The following is a 21941-nucleotide window of genomic DNA, read 5'->3' as shown; positions in this document are numbered from 1 at the left end:
ATGTGGACGCCGCGCTGGACCGCGAGTACTCGCTTCGCATTGGGTTCAGCCCGGGCGCCAATTGCTATCACGTGCTCGACATGAACATTGACGCCACGCATGCGCTCAAGGTTCTGCCGCGCCGCAACTTCACCTATCATATTCCCCTCGACAAGGCCATTGACAAGCTCCGGGGTCTTTTAAACGAGATAGAATGAGTCTTTTAGAATACGATAATAAACACCTAATGGTTCTTGATAGCCGCCAGATCAATGTACTTGTTCTTGTTCTTGTACGTCTTGTGCCAGATAAAGTTGTCGTCCTCCTGCACAAATGTCACGTTCTTCTCGCCACAGCCCGACGTGACCATGCCGCCAAACACCGCGTCCTCATTGCGCGGGCCATTGTACTTGAACTCCACGTCCAGGCACCTGACTAGGTTCATGTTGAACATGTAGAACTTGCCATTGCCGTACAGAACGTGGTTCAGAGTGCCCTCGTTCCCGGGATCACCAAACCTTGTGTGGTCGCTGATATAAACGGGCTTCTTCGAGCCCTGGTGCTCGAGCATCAGCCTTTTGATATAGTCTTTGTCGATAAACGAGTCGTCGTCGAGCTTGATAAAGAACTCAATATCCTTGTAGTTCTTGAGCGCCCGCGAGAAGCAGAACGTCTTCTGGTCCAGCGTATGATACGTCGACTCCCGGTTGCACACAATCTTGCAATCTGGCCCGTCGAAATCGCACACCGGGTGCAGGTAGTCGCGCAGCCACATGTTCTTGTAGAACTGCATGTCTGTGTTGTGGTTCACCGGGAACACGATCGCCAGCTTGGAGAACAGCTCGCGCTCCTTCTCCTGCGGCGAAAGCTCCTTGGGCGGAGGCACTTGCTCGTGCTCAGGCGGCGGCGGGAACGCGCCCCAGTAGTTATGCCGGTCCGAGGTCAGCACGACGCTGGTCCCCACAATGCCCAGGACTATCAGCAGTATCAGGATGCGCGGCCGCGACAGTGTGATTGGTGCCATTGTTGTATATGATATCAGGGGCTGCGCTGAGTAGTGAGGAGATGAGGGAAGGGTGTCGATGGAGAGGGTAGAAAAGGAGGAGAAAGAAAAAGGAGAAAAGGGGTTTGGAGCTTTTTTCAGTTCTTGGCTCTCGGGGAGCCGTTTTGCTGTGCTTATAAACAAACTCGCTAGGCCAGCTGCTTTCAACGGCTCCACGCACTGAAAGTGAGAATCGGCCTCTTTATTTTCCCAAAAAAATCATACGGGGAAACTATAATTGGAACGACCTCGCTTCAGCAGGATGTGCATGAGCGACTGGGTGCTAGGATTGACACGTCTTATTTTCGCGAATGAAGCGCATTCGCCCGCCCACTCCCCGCCCGCTGCCTCCCAGGACCGCTGTGATATCACTCTGTTATTAGCCGTTGCCGAACACGGAAATATGTGGCTAAAATTATATTTTCACACTAGGTCCACCTGTATAACACTAGTGATGCAACGGCCTCGCACCCACGGAAAAGCAGCTCTCCACGCCCTGCAAAAAGAGAAAGGCTGCCATAGGCACTGACCTTGCTCGACATCAAGCTTCTGGAAAATAAAAGCCAAACAGCATGGATGGGGACTGTCAGTGCTGACAATCTTTTCCGCAGAGATTGCACCTTGCTGCTCCTTCCTTCCAAGGCGGCCCTCCCCTTTGCACGAATCCCATATCGAGATGGCATGCAGGAGCTTGTGGTGACGGCACGGGCGAGAGGGAAACTACCCGTCGTGGTACAATCCTAGGTTTCCACCTCAACAGGCGTCCTGCCGGCTTCAGGCTGCTTTCAGAAGAGCTCCTTTGGCAGGCCTTGCCGCCGGGATTGGCGTTTGCAGACATACCATCGGCGGACCAGGGCTACATACAGACTTAGTGTTTGGCTGTGCTGGAGTGTCTGTCGACAGACAATGCATGCTCCGCGGTGATAGGGGTGACCCACTCTCCCCTGGGGTTGTCCATTGTCTGTGAGCGTAATTGGCCGGGCGGTGTGCGGTATATAAATAGACTCCCGCTTGAACAATCAGCTTTGCGTAACGTAATGCAAACGGATCCTCAGGCCAGCCGAGGCAGGCAGCCTTCCATCCGCAATGACTCCCGGGCATCCAACATCCGCGCAATTGTTGTATTGAATTGAGCTGTCCCAGACGGTCTCTAGGCGAGGTGGTTCTATTGCCACCCGGAACCACCAGCCGGAAACTGAATCCATGGCCGGATTGCATCCGAGGCACCATGCCCTGCTATCCCCAGACACGATGGCAGATATCTCCTGTGTATCTGTTTACCTAATCTATGAACCGAAGGCGAGGAGGGGCAGTAACGTGATTACTGCGTGCGGGGTCTGAACAATGACAAGCTGGAGAGAACCGTCCAGTTGATACGCTTAGACAGGGCCCGCCAGCCGGTCTCCCCATTGTCCGAGTCAGCCCACCCCCTCCAGGCGCACAAATAAACGGACCTACTACTGCCCAAGCCACGTTGAGATGGGCTAAATACAATTTTCTATTTCTCTGACAACGAAACTGGTTACAGCTCCCAGTCTTCAACCACACGGTTGGGAATGGCTGTCAGATTGATAAATTTGTTTTTGTTGGCATACCTGCGGTGCCAGATCTTGTCGTCGTTCTCCGGTACCATCACGATGTCAGTGCCGCATCCGTTGGCCACCATGGCGCCAAAGACCGCGTCTTCGTTGCGATGACCCGTGTACTGGATCTTGTCGTCAATGCAGTCCAGGAGCCGGCGGTTGAACATGTAGAACTTGCCGTTGCCGTACCATGTGTTGTTCATGTTCAGGTTCTCGCCGTCCAGGTTGAGAATGAAGTCGCTGATGTACACGGGCTTCGGGTGTCGGTGGTACTTGTACATCAGCTCGCGGATATACGTTTTGTCAACAAACGCGTCGTCGTCCAGCTTAATAAAGAACTCGGTGCCACGGTACCGCTCCTTCAGCGCTTTTGTGAAGCAAATCGTCTTGCTGTCCAGCGTCTCCCATGTCGACTTCTGGTTGCATACTATCCGGCACCCATCGCCCTCGAAATCGCACACCGGATGCAAGTAGTCGTTCACCCACATGTTCCCGTAGAACTGCAGGTCGGTGTTTTCGTTGACAGGCATAACGACCGCCAGGTCGCGCTCACGGCCCATGTGGTCGTGTGCGCGCGGCGGTGGCGGGCGCCAGAAAGTGTCCAAGGAACCTATCTCTTCGTGTGCAAACATGATGGTGGTCACAATGGCCAGGAGAAGAATCACCAAGAGGACCGTCCGGCGGCTCGAGAAGATGGAAAGGACCATGGTTATCGGATAATAGATAGCGTGTATGTGGGAGTAGGAGGGGAAAATAGGTCGAAGAGAGAACTTTAATGGCGCATTACCAGAAAACTAAAAAGCGAATCTGTTGCTTTAGCAGAAAAGGTTCCCAGATCCGCAAGCACTGGCTTGTTTGTTGAGCCAGGAGAAACGCATGATTCGCTGGAAAATCAGAACTGCCAACAGCGCCGATCGGCACATGGTTCAGCAGGCCGACCATGGCCACAACATGACGTTTGCTGCCACTCTCAGTGGGGTTTCAATGCTGCTAGATCGATGAACTTGTTTTTGCTCTGGTAGGTTTTGTGCCAGATCTTTGCGTCGTCCTCCAGAACCCGTGCGACGCTCTTGCCGCATCCCCTATGCACCATGGACCCAAACACTGCATCTTCGTTCCGCCGTCCGCGGTAATCAATATCCGTGTCCATGCACTCCACCAGCTTGCGGTTGAACATGTAGAACTTGCCGTTGCCGTAGTAAGTCCCGTCTAAAACCGAGTTGCGGTGGTCCAGATTCAGGATAAAGTCGCTAATGTACAGCGGCTGCCGGTAGCCACGATACCTGCGCATAAGGCGGTGGATATAGTCTCGATCAACAAGGGCGTCGTCATCGAGCTTGATGAAAAACTCAGTGTCGCTGAAGCCCTGCTGGATCGCGCGCGAAAAACAAATGGTCTTCTTGTCTAGTGTCTGGTACGTCGAGCTCCGATTGCAAACAATGCTGCATCCAGGTCCGTCGAAATCGCAGACAGGATGAAGGTAGTCTCCGACCCACATATTGTGGTAGAATTGCATGTCTGTGTTGTTTGTGACCGGCAATAGTATCGCCAGGCCGCTGAGCCCCTTGTCGGCGATGTACATGCGTCGGTATGCGAATGAAAGCTGCTGGTACAGCAGTAGCGTTGTTGCCCATGTCAATCCAGCCAGAACTGCTAGTGCAAGCATCCGTGTGGTGAGCAAGTGTCGCTTCAAACGCACCATCAGTGGAAAATAATAGGGGTAGTGGCAGGCTGAGGAAAAGACTGCATGCTGGATGTTTGCGAAGACGAGAGCCGCGACTATTTGGGTCCAGAATTGCTGGCTGGACATGACGGTGTGATGGCGTAACTACTATACCTGGACCATTGTTACCTGTCTGAAAAGGTGTGCGCTGGTGCATCCTCTCACGCCCCTTTGACATCGCCACCAAAAGGCCCCAAGATGCTTGCCGACAAGAGCGTCTTGGGGAGAACATTATTTCCGAGTTCCGTATAAATTCTCAAACCGCTCGGTTTCTGTGGAGCAGCAATTCCATAAATAGTGGATACTTCTATAGTTTATCATACGTGCTGAGTCTGAAGCATGTGCAGGCACGCTATATTTTCTCCGGCCAGCCTCTGTACTCCGTGGCACAATGACTCAGTGCCTTGTTATTATGAACTGCTTTGCTCCCAGTGTGATGAAAATCCAACCTATCGCAATTGGTGCCAAAAATTGCTCATTAGCGATTCTCGCATAATCACAAATGCGGAGCATTCGGCTTTGGTGCTGCTACAGCAAATCATTTTCGTTTGCAAGGCAAAATAGCCCGAAGCCTGTCTGACAAATAGGCCTCGCGTGCGCTATAAAAGTCCTCTGCAATCCCCTTTTCCTCCTTCTTCGCTGTTCTCCACTATTCCTTTCTTTATGCTTGTTGCTGCCACCCGCCGTCTCGGACAACTAACCAGCATTTTTAAGCGCACCATGGCCACCCAGGACCTGACGATTCCGTCCGTTATCTCGACATCACGCGAAGGCACCCAGCTCGCGACCTTCGCCGCCGGCTGCTTCTGGTCAGTCGAGCTGGTGTTCCAGCGCAAGGACGGCGTTCTGCAGACCCAGGTCGGCTACACCGGCGGGCACGAGGGTAGCACCACGTACAAGGAGGTGTGCTCAGGCACCACCAACCACGCCGAGGCTGTGCGGCTCGAATTCGATCCCAAGGTCATTTCGTACGATACACTGCTGACGGCCTTCTGGAACAAGCACGACCCGACCCAGGGCAGCCGCCAGGGCGGCGATGTCGGCACTCAGTACCGGTCAGCTATCTTTTACCACACCGAGGAGCAGCGCAACCTGGCCGAGGCTAGCAAGGTGGAGCGCCAGAAGCTGTACGAGAACAAGATCACAACTGAGATCGTGCCGGCAGGCATCTTCTACGCTGCTGAGACATACCACCAGCGGTACCTCGAAAAGGGCGGCCAGTGTGCGTCCAAGGGCTGCTCTGACAACATCCGCTGCTACGGATAAGCGCACCTCCAGAAAAGTATTTCCTTTTAACCACGTAAACTTCTGTCCAAATTGTCATTCTAAAAGCTTTAAACTACTGCTAAGCGTATATGTAAAGGTTGTTGGCTGTGGGGCATGCATCGACGGTGCTGGGTGCTGGTGCATACCTCGGGTCCCTTGGAACAGCGAAATCTTGCACCCAGAACCCATTGGCAACCTGCACGCCCATGAATCGTATGTTTGGGTTGAGTATGTTGGCCAGATGTCCAGGCGACCTAGTCCACGCATCCATTATCGCATCTTCGCTATTAGCACCGCCGCCGACATTCTCCAGGAACAGCACCGCCCAGTCGATCCCGAGTGCTGTCAGTCTGTCGCCGATTTCGCCGCTGCTGTCGGCATGTGTGATAACCTTGTATCTGGATTGGAAGAGCGCATGCCGCATAGCCAGCGAGAGCAGGCTTGAATGGTACACCACTGGCTGCAGCCCATGGCTCATACGTAGGCGGTTAACTAGACATAGCATGGTTGCCATGTTGTACGAATTGACTGTCGCTGGATTTTGTGGATAGTATATGACTTCCTGATCAGCCTGGCCTGGCCCAAGCCACGGAAAGTTGGGTATATACGTCGGAGCCTGGCTAGCGGGAATCGGTGCTGGGTAAGCAGCTCGAGTGTCAGCTCCGAATCCTGCAACGGCATTGGATGCACTGACCAGGGCTGCGAATATGAAACGTATATTCATCTACTTGCAATTGACAAGGTGTTTGCGTATCAGTGTATGTATAAAATGACTATAAGGATATAGGTAGAACAAGTCACGATCACTTTTTGTGTCAGATATAGCCGTTTTATTCTCTTCGCATCCTGTCAGTGCTGGAAATTTAGGATATGTAATATATTGAAATCATGGCGCACTGTTAAATGCACATACTTGAGCGCTGCGGTCGCGCAAAGTACTCGGCCTGTTGTAAACAATATCTTGGAAATGGGCAATGCAAACCTTGAAAGAAAGACAAAGGTCACTTCAATTAGCTACAAATCATGAAGTGTACTACATGTGATGTAAATGGGCATGGTCGATTTTATTCAGCGCACCTCCAAAGTGGTCTGTTGTAGCCGTGCATATTCCCCCGCTTTCAAATAGAATTGACCTTACATCTGCATGCATCCCATCATTACTGAATGTATGTGTGCATACGTTAAGCCCACATCTTTGCACATATATTTGAGTTTATTGCGCTGTACATGCAAGGCTATTTTATTTTGAATCATAACAATAAGAATATAGGAAGGAGCCATTGGCAAATCCCAGGTTTGTTTCATAAAGCTCATGCTCTGCGTGAAAAAGTGGCCATATGTATTTATGGTAACGGAGAAAATGAACTATGCGATATCTGCGACTAGCCGTTTGCTCCACAGACAATTCCCATCTTGTCGGCTATTTGTGGGCTGAGTGACCGCGATACTGCTTGAGCAACATGACTATTGACTATTACCGTGAAGCCAGCTTTTCTCGAGCCCCCAAGTGCCGCTTCAATATCAGACAATCTAGGAAGGGTGCGTGTCCCGTCAGCGGCTGTACCAGCTACAGTGTCCAGTGTGTGGTTCCTGTATGCATTGTATTTCTTCAGCAGCCTTCCTTAAATCCAAAATCGTGCTCCCGAATATCAATGGCAGAGTATACGGGATTGTCAGCGCGTTTGCGGGACATTTCTGCTATGAGCTAGTGGCAGCTGTTGGTGATCGTCTTGAACCCGGGTCAGTGTACCCCACATCAGTAAGCTTCAGCATGCTGACCTCAAACTTATCTTTGCTGGTGTTCAATTGAAGGTCGTAGATAGTCGCAGTGTAATTCCCAAGCGACTGGTTGTTCAGCATGTTTCGTTTCGCGTAGGTGATCCAATAGTAACTGTCCTTGTAAAGATCCCTATAAGCTGTGCTGTTGCATGATGTCTCGGCCATACCTTCTATCACAATGAGGTTGATATTGTAATACATTGTATAATTTTCTGTCGAGGGTACTGTCGGGATGAGGGTGTGCCTCATCGTGGTGCTGTCTAGCAAGTTGGTGGAGTTAAAGGACAACTGGTTTTGACATGCTATCATGTATCTGAGCGTGCCTTTTTTTTTCGTGGAAATCAGCAAAATAGCCCCAGCGTCGCATCGACATACGTTTCCAAGTGCTCACACACAACTTGGACGTGGCTGGATGCATACACAATTGCATCTGTTTTGTAGAATAGCTTTGTGTAATTTAGGAGCGCTGCAACCAAAATTTGTAGGCAGCCCTTCGGATTTCGAGTTGCTCACACCTGTGCATCAGCGTCGAATGGTGTTGCGAGCAGCTCTGGTTCTAACGGATCGATAGTGAAGGTGCGACCATCTGCAGTGTCTATGCAGTTTTAATACTTGAAGCTGTCGTCTACAGAATTGCCGCACAGGCCAGAAATTACATATGGAAGGAATTTGCTATCCAGTGTGATATATATGCCGGATCAAGCAGCGTGCTTAGCTGGCCCAAACTGGCCATATTTGCATAACAAGTGATACGTGGAGGGGCGCCCAGACAACAGCTGTTGCTGCTCCATACACAAGAATGAAGCCCAAGCCCAGACGACGCGCCCACCTTCGCAACTCGAAAACCATGCTAGCCCCGGAGAGCACAAACTGCAAAAGCTGAAAGGCGGAGAATGTTGTAGCGTAGAGATGCGAGCGCTTCTAGAGCTCGAAAGAGGGTTGGATTGAAGATACTTGAGATACTAGCCAAGAATGAAATAGCTAAAGAAGAAGAAGGAATCGATATGCTAAGAGGCAATCGACTCAACAAAATATGAAACTATCGGTGATCCAAAAATAAATCTATCAGAGAATGCCTCTGCCCCGGCCATTAATACTGTTATGATGATACTAGAAATACTCTGCTCGCGATGCGAGCTCGGCTGCTAGTCAGCATGGGTTGACACGTCGATAAGAGCATCACGGCGAACCGGTCATTTGAACGTGTCGGATGGTTGTTGGTGCAATGGCGATCATGGACATCTCCCACCTTGATTGCCTGCTCAGCGCAGACGTTTCAGGGCTGGTTCGCTGCTGCTGGCAGCAGAATCACCTGCAGCTGGTCCACGCCTCTTGTGCGGGTTCTTTGTTGCAGGAGTGGTGCCAGAAGCATCGGCAGCAATGGCCATAGAGCGACGGAACCGTTCAGGAATACAGCCTGAATCACAGAGTGACTGGAAAACGAGTCTGAAGTTTAGAACTGCTGCGAGATCGCGGTTCAAGAGCCGAGACGAATAGACTCGCCTGTATTGTGCCATGGCCCGCTTACATGACTCGCTTGTACAGCGGAGAAGGCCATGGCACTTCACAGTTGGGTTCTTCGATCTCTGGTAGGGCCGCGGGTTGGGAACGTGCCGGAATGTCTGCAGCGACTTTTCGCAGCAGAACGGGCACATCGACGATGTCCGGAATTCGTCGATCAGAGAGACTTCAAAGCTATGGTACTTGAACTTGTCACGCCATCCCTTGCCACGGATTGGCGCATGGTGTCGGGCCATCGGCACACTCCAATTGCCCATGATCAGCACTGGATCTGGACCGAACCTGCTCCGGGGGTTTGCGGCAAGCCTGTGGTCTGCACGGGCCTGGTTCATGAATGAATCAAGGCGCAGCTTGCGGTGAAGCGGGTACACCTTGGGACTGGTACTGGCACCTGGATGGGCCTTCCAGCGCCTTTGGTGCTGCTTGTCTGACTCAGTGGGCTGCTGCTCTGGTAACCTTCGCGCTGTCATCGTGTTGGCATAGAACGGTGCTAGGACACACCACACAGATGCACGGGCAGCAACGTAGGCACGGAATTTTGCTGGGCTAAGGGTCCGGCAGCAGTGCTTGGAAAGCTCTGCCTCTGCTCTGCGGACAGCATCTTCTGGGACTTGATCCTTTGTATCCCAACGAATCCTGTCATAGTGGGGCAGCTTGAGCTCCTTATTGCGCTGCTGCCGTGTGTAGCGGTAGAGCATTTTTCACCCTCTTTCCCATTGCTGCTATTTTCGTGCATCATATACAGTAAATCGCCCCGACCTGGATCGATGAATACACAGCGGCCTTTCAGATTCTACAGCTCTGGCTGTGGGATCTGGTAGATATAGCAACAGTCAGCTGTAGCACCACCTCCTGCAGCACCACCTCCTGCAGCATCAGCATCTACTGCACTATCAGCCTTAGGTAGCTTGTCTTGTAACAAAATGAATATCGCTATACCATCTGTTGTCGCCATTCCGTGGAATTTTCTATCACCATGCGCCTTAAATGGCTTTGATATTAGATCTGTGACCCGGCCCCACACATCCCACACAGATTGTGTGATCCCTTGGACCGGGTCGTGTGCACAGACTGGGGGTGCTGATGCATATGAACTGTTAAGTGCTGCAACAGTGTCTGCTGCTGCCGCCGATGCAGCAGCAAGCAAATCAGCCGCTACTGCTGCAGTTGCTGCAGTGGCCTCTGTTGCATCCGATGGCATCTTCGCTGCTTCGTGTGTAGCCTTCTTGGCCAATTTTCACCATTTTCTGCTGCTTTCCTTGTCCTATATATAGGTAAAGACATGTGCATTACTGATGGCCATGATGACCTGGAACCAAAACTGAGATACGGCGGTGGTGGTCATCCATATGTATGAAAAAGGGAGAGTAGGCAAGTAAAAGAGATATTTGACGGCTCTGTTATCTTCTAAGGGTACACTTTGTAAAAGAAAAATTCAGATATTTGTAGCAGCAGTACGCATGCATAGCCTGATGTAGTCCTTCTGTGATCTTCAGCTACTGGCTAACAGTCCAATTGGACGGCGTTTTAGTTTCGGCTTGAACCTTGTGGTGTATTGGACATCTGCCAGCCAGTCTATGAATAAATATAGAGATTATTGGGACTAGGGCATGCGTCAATTCTGTTTAGTGGCGGTACATATGTCGGATCCATTGGGGCAGCAAAATCCTGCACCCAAAATCCATTGGTGACATGGACGCCGATGAATCGTATACTTGGGTTGAGAATGTTGGCAAGATAGCCAGGCGATTTACTCCACGCGTCCATGATCGCATATTCATTGTCGGCACCGCCGCCGACATTCTCCAACAACAAAGCCCAGTCAAAACCTAGGGCTGTCACCCGTTCACCAATTTGACCGCCACTATCGGCATGTGTGATGACTCGATATCTTGCTTGAAAGCTGGCATGCCGTACAGCCAGTGTGAGTAGACTTTCATGGTAGACAACAGGATGTAGCCCATGGCCCGTGCGCAGACGGTTGACGAGACACAGCATGTTTGCCATATTGTATGCATTCGCTGTCGAAGGATTCTGTGGGAAATAAATGACATCCGAGTCGCCTTGGCTGGGTTCGAGGTTCGGAAAGTTAGGTATGCCACTCGCGGCCACCCTGGCTTTAATACGAACTGGCTCTGATGCTGGAGACAGTGCTATAGATCCAGCACACAAGCTGGCTGCCGTTAATGTGAATAATAAGCTAGTTTGTAGGTTCATTGTTTATGCTATATATGTAACAATGCATAGAAGTAAGGGAGAGGACACCAAGGGCATGTGGAGATAGCATGCATATCTCACATAGCGACATGCTACGGTTATCTATCCTCATGCCCTCTTTGCACCTTCACACACTCTTGGATACTAAAAAAAGGTACGCGGATGGCGCATTAGTAAATGCAAAGAGATGCGGAAACTAGTTTTTGTGAAAAGAGCCTTGGACTGGGTTAACGGGAGCTTTAGAAGTATCTTTTACAGCATGTCAAGGAATTGTTAATAGCCGGGTTGAATCAAAAATATCATTACCATCATGGCCAACTCACATTCAAATCGATAACAGCCACGTATACGTCTCCATTTCCAAGTGCATGAACTAATCCTCCATTGGTTAATGGCCACAGATTCATGCATTATGAATGTGTATGTGCATTTGTGTGTGTGGGGGGCCAAGTGTACACTAATGCGAGTGCCAGTAAACAGGTAAAATGAAGCCAGTTGTTTATTATTTTGAACTTATCAAAGAATCTGTTGGAGATTGAAAATACACCGAGAAATTGGAATCTGTCATCAGGCTGGTAAACGCAATAGTCGGTGTGCGTAAGAGGACGTATAAGCAAGTGATCATATCTGGGCATTGCGGAGAAAATACACGCCTTCACGACCCAGTGCACAGTGGATCCTTGGTATCCTTGCAATCGCGGGCACCCATAGTCTGGGCACCGCTCGCCATGATTGCAATCGCGAAAACAGCCAAGAGACTATATTTGAACATCATAGCTGTTTGTCTAGAACAGGATGAGAAAAGGCGAGTACACGATAGGAAGGGGATGAAAAAGGACAGGAATGAAGACTACAGCCTAGGCGAGAAAAAAGCTGCTGCTTGCAAGATTTTGGAGCAGGCGGATTATATAGCAGCAGGCGAAGTGGGGTTGCGTTTTTCGGTAAACCAGCTTGTTTTTAATGACTAGCTTTTGCAATCGAACGATTGGAGGGCCGGTCCTGTTAGTTGGGTGGCAGATGTATGCTGTTATTCACAAGTATCGTGATTGATATTAAATGGCAGCGAGGACAAGATATGGAAGAGGCTAGGCCAAAGGCAATTGTAAATGAGAAGATTCCAGGAGGAAGAGGAAGGGAGGAGGAGGGCATTTGGGAATGAGACCTCGTTTTATTGGAGTCGTCTTTTCCATATTCTACCTACAAAGACCGCGTCAAGACAAGGCCGTTTTTTGGGTGTACATTCGTGGCCAATATCAGTGCGGATTCTAGTGGTACACACAAAATACCGCCACGCCTGTCCAGTGAATAAAGAGGTGCGGAAAAAGCACCATCGCCGCAGATACAGAATATCGATTCATATATTTTACTTGTACAAAGGTTGAAATGGGGCGGAAAGTGGTGGTTTAGCGAGAAAGGAGGTTAGAGGGAGAGAGAAGATATGCAAAATATGTGTAGCTTTTTTGTTTTGTCTCGGCCGTGGGCTCAGTGGGAATACTGGGGTGGTCGCGGAAGTCGTATACACCCACGCTGCCATCGTTGTCGCCAATGATGAAGCGTGTGTCGCTGATGGCCACGCAGTTGACAGCCGCCGCCGACGCCAGCAATGTGTGTAGGCATGCATGCGAGCTGGTGTCCCAGATCTTGACGGTACCGTCGTTGGATCCAGACACGATGCGCAGCGAGTCAAAAGTCATAGACCAGATGCCCTCGACGTGGCCGAAGATCGTATCCAGGCACTCGCCGGTCTCAATATCCCAGACGCGCATCGTGCTGTCTAGCGAACCGGTGATCAAGAACGGCCGCTCGGAGACGGGCTCAGGTGCGCGGCTGCCCAGACGCGCCATCGATGACTGCTGGGCCTGCAGGCTGGATGGCATGCGTGTCGACAGCTGCAGCGACTGCACGTGGTGCGAGTGGCCGGTGTACGTGCGCACGCACCGGCGCTGGTCCAGGTCCCAGCGCTTCACCAGCATGTCGTCAGAACATGAGAACAGAGTCGAGTCGCCGTACAGCTTTACAGAATTGACCCAGTCAGTATGGCCAGTCAGCGTGAAGCTGGTCATCTTCGCAATGTTGTAGACACGGATGGTGCCGTTCTCGCCGCCGGCGACCAGTGTGCCACCAGAGTAGTGGAGCGAGATGACCCCGCCGTTCTCAAACACGCGCAGGGTGCGGATGCATGTGCCGTCACGGTAGTTCCAGATCCGCACGGTCCCATCGAGCGACCCGCTGAACAGCTTGCACTCGTCGAATTCGAGCGCACGCACCGGCATTGTGTGGCCACTGAGCTCGCTGACCATCTCAAAAGTCTCGGCGTCCCACACACGCACCTTGCTGTCATACGACCCGGTGATGACATACTCGTCGTTGAACTGCACGCACAGAATGCCGTCCGTGTGGGCCTGGATTCGGGACTCCTGGTACCGGAACCGGCGCCAGTTGTTGGCGATTATTTGGCGCTCGGCGAAAATCTCCTTCCATGGCCGCCGCTTATGGCGCATGCTGCCAGACCTCGACGTGCTGCAGTCGTTGGTGCTGCTGCAGTCGCTGACATTGCCGCTCTCCGAATCTGCCGGCTCATGCACAAATGCAGCACGGCGTGGAGATACTGCCCAGTGGCTGCGATCCTGTGCTATTGCTGCTGCTGCCGCCGTCAGCAAGCGCCTGCGGTCCTTGCATGAACTCGATGGTATTTTGCGGTGCGCACACGCTGCTGACAAGCGACACGTCCAAGTCCGAGCTAGTTGATTAGCGACGAAACCGGGATCATCTGCTGGCGCTCGGAACTGACTCGGCGACGATGACGACTCGCCAGCTGGCTGATAGCTGAGGATTTGCGAGGCCGGCTCGATCGCCACGTTGTTCGTGGGCAGCGCAAAAGTGTAGTTGGGGTTGAATTTCCCGTTGGCTGGTGTCGCCGCGCCATTTGTGCTGTTGGCCGCAATCCGAAGCGCCTTGTTGTGGCCACGCACATCTATCGCGTTGCTTGACGCCAGCCGCATGGCGCGCCGCGCTGTGGCCTCGTAGACGCGACGGCTGGACTTGTCAAGCAGCGGCAGGCCCCAGCCGCACTTTTTGCATACTTTGTCGATGTGCTGGGCACACATGCGGTGCCACAGAATGTCATCGTTGGCCAGCGACGCCCATGTGCGCGACACCTGGGCGGCCTGGCACAGCGACTGCGCGTCCAGGTACGACAGAATCTTCAGCGAGACGTCTGGCGGCGCTGCTGCCAAAAAGTCCACTCGCAGCTGCTGGGGCACAACCTTGTTGAGATACGAGAGCTGCGGGATGCAGCACAGGTTGACAATCCCCTGAAGGATAAGCAGCCGCCGCTCGGCCGGCTCTGACGCAAAGTTGCTCCATATTCCACTGATCTTCTCCTGCTCGGCCGACGGCAAAGCGCGCAGCGACGCCTGCAGCTGCCGCTGTGTGTTGTCGCACTCTGCCAGGTAAACCTGTGTGGAGTGCCGGTAGCACTTGCCGCCAAAGGCGGGGTACCGCCGCAGCGCCAGTAGGTCCAGCTCCCGAACCGAGCTGCCTGAGACGAACTCGGAAAAGTTGCGCTTCCGCCCAGCTGTGGAGGAAGGGCTGGCGCTGCCATCGCGCTCAGACCCACCCTGCTCTGCTGCTGTAGTTGTTGCTGCTGTGTCCGCGTGACTATCGGCACGGATATGCTGCTGGGCGTCGGCTGCTATGTAGCCTGTGGTAGCGGGAGAGAAGGTCGACAGCGTCGAGCTCATTTTGTCTGCCAGTGTATCAACGTGCTGCTGTGCTGAGTTTGGGGTGGAGGAAGGGGCAAGAGGCGAATCGGAATTAGGTCTCGAAGGGTCTATAGTCATTCTTACGGAAATTAAAAGAAAGGAAAGCGGGGCAGGGGCGGCGGGCAGGTGTGCTGTCTTAATATATGCGCGGCGTTCAGTGAAGGGGAGAGCAAACAAAGAAGGCTGGAAAGTAGGCTAGTGCGTGCAAGTATTGCGTGCTTGGAAGCGGCATAGAGAGGCCAAAAAATTTCTGTGCCAGAGGGCAGAAAGAGGACAAAATCAGCTTGCGAGCGCACCGCGGTCCCTTTCTGGTGGGGGTTCGCCGCCTCTGCATGGAATCCCCCTGCCAATCATCGCTCGCTGATCGTGCAATTTTCGCAAACGATGGCGAAATGCCAGGGTTCGCAGGCCGGCGTAGCGGTGGGTGGTCGCAACCCACCCCTCCGCTCTCTCCTGCCCCCGCCGCCGATGCAAGGATGGAGACGCGCTGCGAATCCTGCGCGCTAGTATCCCCGTCGCATATAAGCCCAGTTAATATCTTGTTCCCTCATTCGTGCTGGAATGTCACCATTTTTATTTATTATTCACTTGTGCGTAACAAGAACCAGGCGGATCTCTGCCGTCGCATTCGGATGGCACAGCGACTCCATTTTGGAGTCGGTCAGGTCCATGACTGACTTGCCCAGCACACCCGTGTCGTCTACATTGGATATTTTTTGATTTATAAGCGGGCTCGTGGGCACGTCACTGCGACATGGAATGTGCATGCGGGATGTGTGGTGCATCACCTGGTCTCGCTCTGCGCCTTTCTCATCCACCCATTCTGCATGTTCCACACTTACCAATAAGCTTGAGAAACAGGTCAAATGTCTCCTCATTCCTAATAGTCGCCGTAATATACGCAACCTGCTGCGACGATACGAGTATTTCCTCGAGTGCTCCAACCAACATCGGCACAATCGTTGGGTCATATGTCTACAGCGAAAAGCGCAACATGTAAACGCGCCTCTTACTTTGCCGCTGACGTAGTGTGGGGTACTTACGATATCTGCGCCAATAATGACATCAACGCCGTTCGACAGCTTCGCGCAGTCGTTTGTGTTTTGCCAATCAAGCTCCGCAATCTGAAGCCTGTCCTTGTATGTAGGGTCTACATGTCATGTGTTTAGTATCCACGCGCAGAGATAGCCGAGGCGATAAGAGGCCCCCGCCCCCAACTGCCTTTGTGTGGCTTCTTTCTCAACAAAAACACATTCGGCATGCACTTACTCTGCGCCTTGTTGCTTTCAAGCAGCTTCAATACGTCCCCATTACAGTCCGTCGACATGACATGCGTCGCTCCCAACGCCGCACATGTGAATCCTATACAGAAAGCCATGTTTGTTTATCTTTTTCGTTCTTTTTCTCATGGAATGGCGCAATCGTCATATCTGGGTGACGAAATCCTGTACTGCAATGTGCAAGAAAGCTCATGTCTCTTACCTGCCAATCCGCACCCAGCGCCGAGCTCGAGCACATGCATTCCTCGCACAATGTCTATGGGTGGAGGGGAACAACCAGTTTGTCAACACCATGAAGCCAGTTTGGGCGAACATCCGCTGATGGCATATGCGTCCTGTTCTCTGCACATTACCTGGGTGCTCGACAAAGAAATCCGCCAGCCGCAGGCTCGCCTCCCACGACTGCAGCCCCGTTGTTCCCTGCGAAATCATCATCTGCTCCTCCTTCAGCACAATCCTCGTGTACTGCTCCTCATCCAGCGCATATGTCTTGTAGCAGAACCCCGAGACCATGGGCGACATGTCCGTAGTCGCCGCCAACGACACATAAAACTCCATCAGCTCGTCATTTAGCTCATAGTGGTCGAGGCTTTCGATCCTGGCGACGTAGTTTTTCAGAAACAGCGCAATGTACTTGTTGGACGGGCTGTACGTGGTCGTGTGCTCGTGGAATATGATGCTTTTCATGACCTCGCCCTGGATCCGCATGCACGCCAGCAGTGGGATGTTTTCGTTGGTTTCATAGTCGAGTGTGCGCCAGTCGCCCCACATGAAGGAGCGCATTGGGATCATCTGCCAAAACTGCTTGCGCAGGCTCGATACAAGCACGTCGTGGTAGTGGTAGGTCGCACTTTTGCAAATTACGCACGTCTGGTCCATGGCTTGGCTAGCTGGAAGTCTATGACTGAGATAAGCGTGTACAAATAGCTTGGCCAGTCTGCAAACACCGGCAGCCCAGACCGGTTTGGTCTACACCAATCGGTGTTATATACCCTTGTGGGAGATCAGAGCAAAAATGCCCATCTGCCTCTGCTAATACAGACGAAGGATTTAGCAGAGAGTGTGGTTAATAGGGGTGATCGTGGCAATCTGTGCTATATGCAAATGCGCATAGCGCCAAACAGTGGGTATTGCAGTGCTGTCGCGCATATTAGATGTCCAGCACACACAGTGTAAATTGCTGAAGATTTGTGATTTCATTGATTGGCTAAATAGTGTTTGCTGTGCATTTTTAACGCTGAGCAGGACTAGTACCCCCGGCCTTAACAGCGGCTGTATATTCATTTTCATATTTACGTAATTACAAGGCTTGGAGATACCCTCCGCGCGGGAAGAAGCGGCATGTCTTGCCACCAAAGCAGCGCTGCTTCGCTAGTGGGGCGGAAGGCCAGGGGTGCAGGGCATTGGCGGTGCAATAAGACGGCCGAGCCTGGATAGCGGGCTGTGACGGGGCGACACATACCAGACGATCGGGCCGGTCCCAGCATGGGTTTCAGTTATCGGGCGCATCGTATAAATGGCTACACAAAGCAGTGCATAGTATTGTGAAAAATAAGTTGATGGAGAAGAGAGGAAATGGTCGCCAATGCACCACCACAAAATCATGCTTCGTTTGCTGCCTCCCTCATCCGCGAACAGTCACCAGACAGCCATTGTCGGCAGCATGTTCGGAAACGACACAGGCGTGCAGCAGGGATTGCCAGCGTATACACGGCAGCCTCATTGCCTCGGCTCACTTTACACTGCTTGTTGTCTCAGCGACATGTACCATTTGTAGTGCCATTTCTCAAAAACGCCAAGTTGGAAACAGTAATACCATGAAGGGTCGGGTTAGGGTGATATTTTATTTGCTTCGTTTGAAGGCCGCAGGTAATGTCTGGAAAGGTCTACATCACACATGTAACCCCGCAGGCAATGTCCCTTGCATGTGTCCAGCAACATCATGGTACGGTACGGCATGCCGCTCAGTAGTCATCGTCGCTGTCATAGTAGAAATCATCGTCCTCATCGTCACCGAGCTGGGTGACATCGAGCTGCCAGCGCAGCATGCCGCCCATACCACCAAAGCCCTTGACAAACTGGGATCCTTCGGGCGACCGGTCAGTGATAAACTCGAGCGCAGCACCCTTCTGCTTGTACACCTCGGCCAGCCACTCAAGCAGCGGCTCCTTCTTAATGACCTCCATCTCAGCGCCTGTGGTCTTGTCAGCATAGTTCGACTTGTCTTCCTCCTGGATCGGGTTCAGGAACTTCTCGACCTCGCCGCCCTCAGAGTCCCGGAACACATAGCGGTTGGTGTCCAGGTTCTCCCACACGATCAGGGTCTCGACGGCGCCCATGTCCAGAGCCTTGAGCGTATCGTCAATACCATACACAACCTTGCCCGAGTCCCGCGAGATCTCGTCAAAGTATTTGTCAATGAGCTTCTTCTCCTGGATGAACTTGACGTTGGCCAGGTACTCCTGCGACAGACCGATAGCCTGGTCGAAGCCGTTCTCACCGCCATACGAGACATCAACAATCTTCACCACCTTCTCCAGCAGACGCGGATCGAACAGATCAGACTTGTGCAGGTCGGACTTGAAGTCGGCCGAACCAGCAAGAATCAGGCCAGCAACGTTGACCTTGTCGTTGGTAATGAACATCTGCACAGCAGTTTCAGCGACCTTGCGCACATAGTTGTGGCGCTTCTCGTCACGCAGACGCGAGAAACGCAGCGCAGACTGACCGCCTCGGCCGTGCTTCTTGGGAAGCTCGACCGTGAACTTGTGCAGCACCTCGCGGTTGCTTCCACACAGCGATCCAAACAGCGTGCCGTTACCGTCCATGACAATGAATCCGAACCGCGCGTCCGTCTCCAACAGCTCTGCCAGCGCCTCGACGTGGAACTTGTTATCGCACATGTACAGCGACGTGTTCACAGGCTTGAATGGCTCAAAGTCAATGTTCACCTTCTTCTCCTTTCCCTCCTCGGTCATGATCGTACCGCAGTACACAACAAGGCCGTTCGGCGGGCACCGCGTGTACAGCTTCAGGCGCTGCTGCGTCGATGTAATCGCTGACAGAACGGACAGGCGGTTCACGCGCGACTTAATGTTGGAGGCTGTTCCGTACTCGTTGGCCAGCATGCTGTTGGTCTGCGCCAGCTGCGTCTTGGGCGGCAGAACCAGGGAAATCATAGAGGTGCCGTTTCTAAAGAAAGTCAATGTCGAAATCCAGCGGAGGGGTTTAGCTACCGAGTCCGCGCCCAACAGCCGCCCATGGCTAATGCTCCACGCACACTTGAACTTACCCGCGCGCCGCCTCCAGGCTCTTAATGAGCTTCTTCATCTTCCACAGCTCGACCTGCTGATCAACCTCGTTGGTGCTCATGATTTCCTATGAATTTCTGCTCGTTCGGCAAGACTATGTAAAAACTGGAAAAGAGGCGTATGAATCCTGCCAAGCGAGAAAATGAGCAAAAAGCAGGCTGAAAATATAACTTTCCCTAGTGTATGAATGGAGCTAGAAGCGAGGAAAAGAAAGGGCAGGACTTGCAGGCTCTTGATCCCTGCGCTGTGGGCCAGCAGCCGCAGTGGGTGGCCATGGCTACCCAGTACTGAAAAAAATTTTCGCCCTCCAAAGAGTTGTTGGGACAAGGCCAATCACGCTGCCTGATGTCACAATGAAGTAAAGCCCGTAGGAAATACCCGGCTTGCAGACACGCACACGCACCAAGGGCAGCCTGGCACACGCCATGTTGGCAGCGGCGGCAGCAGCAGCACTGAATCGCTTCTCTGCTCCAGCCAGCTGGTGCTTTGAGGTGGGACGGGCTGGATCTGGGACTTTTATTTATTTGGATCCGGTGCCAGTCCCAAGGTAATCTGATTCGGAAGCCACAATCACGATCACTGCAGATCGATCACGCCCTGATCCAGACCCGGCTGGCTGTGTATCTCGCGCTGGGCATTTCTGGAGATTATCTCGACAGAGCGGGAGATAGTTTGGCTGCTAGAGCTGAATGCGCACGCTGTTATTGTCTGTTTTCCGGCTCTCAATCTTTGACGCCCTTTCAAATTTGCCCTCTACTGTATAACCTGCAACGGAAATAATGCTGTCGTCCGTTCGTGCACTTCGCAATGCTTCGGCCCGTGCCAGCAGTAAGTTGTCTCAGCGAGTGGAGAATGCAAACGAGCCAGCAAAAGGACAGGCGAATGAAGGATCAGTAGCGGCGACCTCTAAATTACACACCAACCTTGGTGGCACACTATCTGCTATGTAGCTCTGGCTGCTGCGCGCACCGCCCCGGCCTCATACATCCACACCTCGCGCTTTGTCAGGGACGAAGGTAAGCATTGATAGGGCAGTCACACCGTTCTGGGCACATTGTGTATCACCCTTCGCCCACAAGCCCACATCTAATTCATCAAGATCCCCCGTAGACCACGTAAAGAAGCTCGAGGAGGCCGACCCCGCTAAGCGCGAATCCGATGCCTCGCTGTACGAGTTTGGCAAGTACGTCTCCAGCGTTCTCCCGAAATACGTGCAGCAGTTCTCGGTGTGGAAGGACGAGCTGGTGATCTACACGGCGCCCTCGGGCCTTCTGCAGGTCGTCGAGTTCCTGCGGGACCACACGAATGCGCAGTTCAAGCAGCTCTCTGACTCGACGGGTGCCGACTACCCGACGAAGCCGAATCGCTTCGAGGTGATCCACAACCTCATCTCGTACCGTTACAACACGCGCATCCGCGTCAAGACGTACGCCGACGAGGCTGCGCCTGTGCCCTCACTCGCCCCCCTGCACAAGTCTGCTATCTGGGGCGAGCGCGAGGTCTGGGACATGTACGGCATCTTCTTCACGGGTCACCCGGATCTCCGCCGCATCCTGACTGACTATGGCTTTGAGGGCCACCCGCTGCGCAAGGACTTCCCGATCCACGGCTACACCGAGGTGCGCTACGATGAGGAGAAGAAGCGTGTGGTGTCGGAGCCCATCGAGCTTGCTCAGGCTTTCCGTAACTGGGACTACTCGTCTGCCTGGGAGCAGACTGGCGATGGTCGCGACAGCGCCCCCAAGGGCTTCGAGAAGCTGCCCAAGGCCGAGTAACCGCTTTCCTACACAAAACAGTTTTTCCTACAGCCTTCGTTCCTTATATACTTTTCCTCTACACTCTGTCACCAACGAACCTGCCAGAGCACGCGCACAGAGCATGGGCATGGTGGGGCTGGCAGTTGTATGGTCCACAGGTCCAGCTGGGCTGTGACGACGCACAATCGCTTTGTTTTTCTTGGCTTCCAATATTTTTATTTTCGACATGGACGGGTTTGCGTTTCAATTCGAGGCTGATGCCGCCGAAGCTGAGGGCTACACACCCGAGAAGTCTGCTCCCAGCACTCCGCGCAACGAAGCAGCCAAAGATAGCGCTGCTAACGACAGCACAGCCAAGCAAAGCCCAAGCGCTGAGGGCGAACTTGCTCCCAAGCCAACCACTAGCAATGAGGGTGCAGCGAAACAGGACACGCTGCCTTCGTTTGGCTCCATGTTTGGCTTCGCTGCCAGCTGGGGCAAAAAACTGCAAGCCGACCTCCAAATCGACCAGTTTGTCGACAGTGTCAAGAAGCAATCCGAGGAGGTGACCAAAGCCTACAAGCAGGATATCTCGGAATTTGCCCAGGCAGTCAAGGTTGGTGCCACGCGCGGCATGGACGAGCTTTCGACGCGGCTCGCGCATATGAAGACCGGGCTTGAGACGGAGCTCAACGCCAGCGACACACCAGCGGCTGAAGGTGAGTCTCGCGAGATCGAGG

The 21941-nt window shown here is 52.7% G+C and overlaps 3 protein-coding genes across 3 annotated transcripts; all 3 read right to left on the bottom strand.

The window, feature by feature from the left end:
• Window positions 1-1672: 1672 nt before the first annotated feature.
• DL89DRAFT_160028 (uncharacterized protein) lies at window positions 1673-2397 on the bottom strand. Its single transcript, XM_040883640.1, has one exon. The coding sequence runs from the start codon at window positions 2249-2251 to the stop codon at window positions 1796-1798; it is 456 nt and encodes a 151-aa protein (XP_040739351.1). The 5' UTR covers window positions 2252-2397; the 3' UTR covers window positions 1673-1795.
• A 4894-nt stretch (window positions 2398-7291) lies between these two features.
• On the bottom strand, window positions 7292-7621 carry DL89DRAFT_261968 (uncharacterized protein; the record flags this gene model as incomplete). Its single annotated transcript, XM_040885859.1, has 1 exon — window positions 7292-7621. One exon carries the CDS (start codon window positions 7619-7621, stop codon window positions 7292-7294), a length of 330 nt encoding a protein of 109 aa, XP_040739350.1.
• A 9497-nt stretch (window positions 7622-17118) lies between these two features.
• DL89DRAFT_159976 (uncharacterized protein) lies at window positions 17119-17545 on the bottom strand. The gene has a single exon (XM_040883639.1). The coding sequence runs from the start codon at window positions 17442-17444 to the stop codon at window positions 17205-17207; it is 240 nt and encodes a 79-aa protein (XP_040739349.1). The 5' UTR covers window positions 17445-17545; the 3' UTR covers window positions 17119-17204.
• Between the last annotated feature and the right edge of the window lie 4396 nt (window positions 17546-21941).

This window comes from Linderina pennispora, assembly GCF_002104995.1.
Source record: "Linderina pennispora strain ATCC 12442 chromosome Unknown DL89scaffold_69, whole genome shotgun sequence".
Classification (NCBI taxonomy): domain Eukaryota; kingdom Fungi; phylum Kickxellomycota; class Kickxellomycetes; order Kickxellales; family Kickxellaceae; genus Linderina; species Linderina pennispora.
The sequence above is the reverse complement of the archived record's forward strand: the minus strand, read 5'-3'. Positions and strand labels throughout refer to the sequence as shown.

What these genes read in the sequence shown, in the direction of transcription:
- DL89DRAFT_160028 (XM_040883640.1), bottom strand. Translation starts at nt 2,251, where the DNA reads ATGGTGCCTCGGATGCAATCCGGCCATGGATTCAGTTTCCGGCTGGTG.
- DL89DRAFT_159976 (XM_040883639.1), bottom strand. Translation starts at nt 17,444, where the DNA reads ATGAAAATGAATATACAGCCGCTGTTAAGGCCGGGGGTACTAGTCCTG.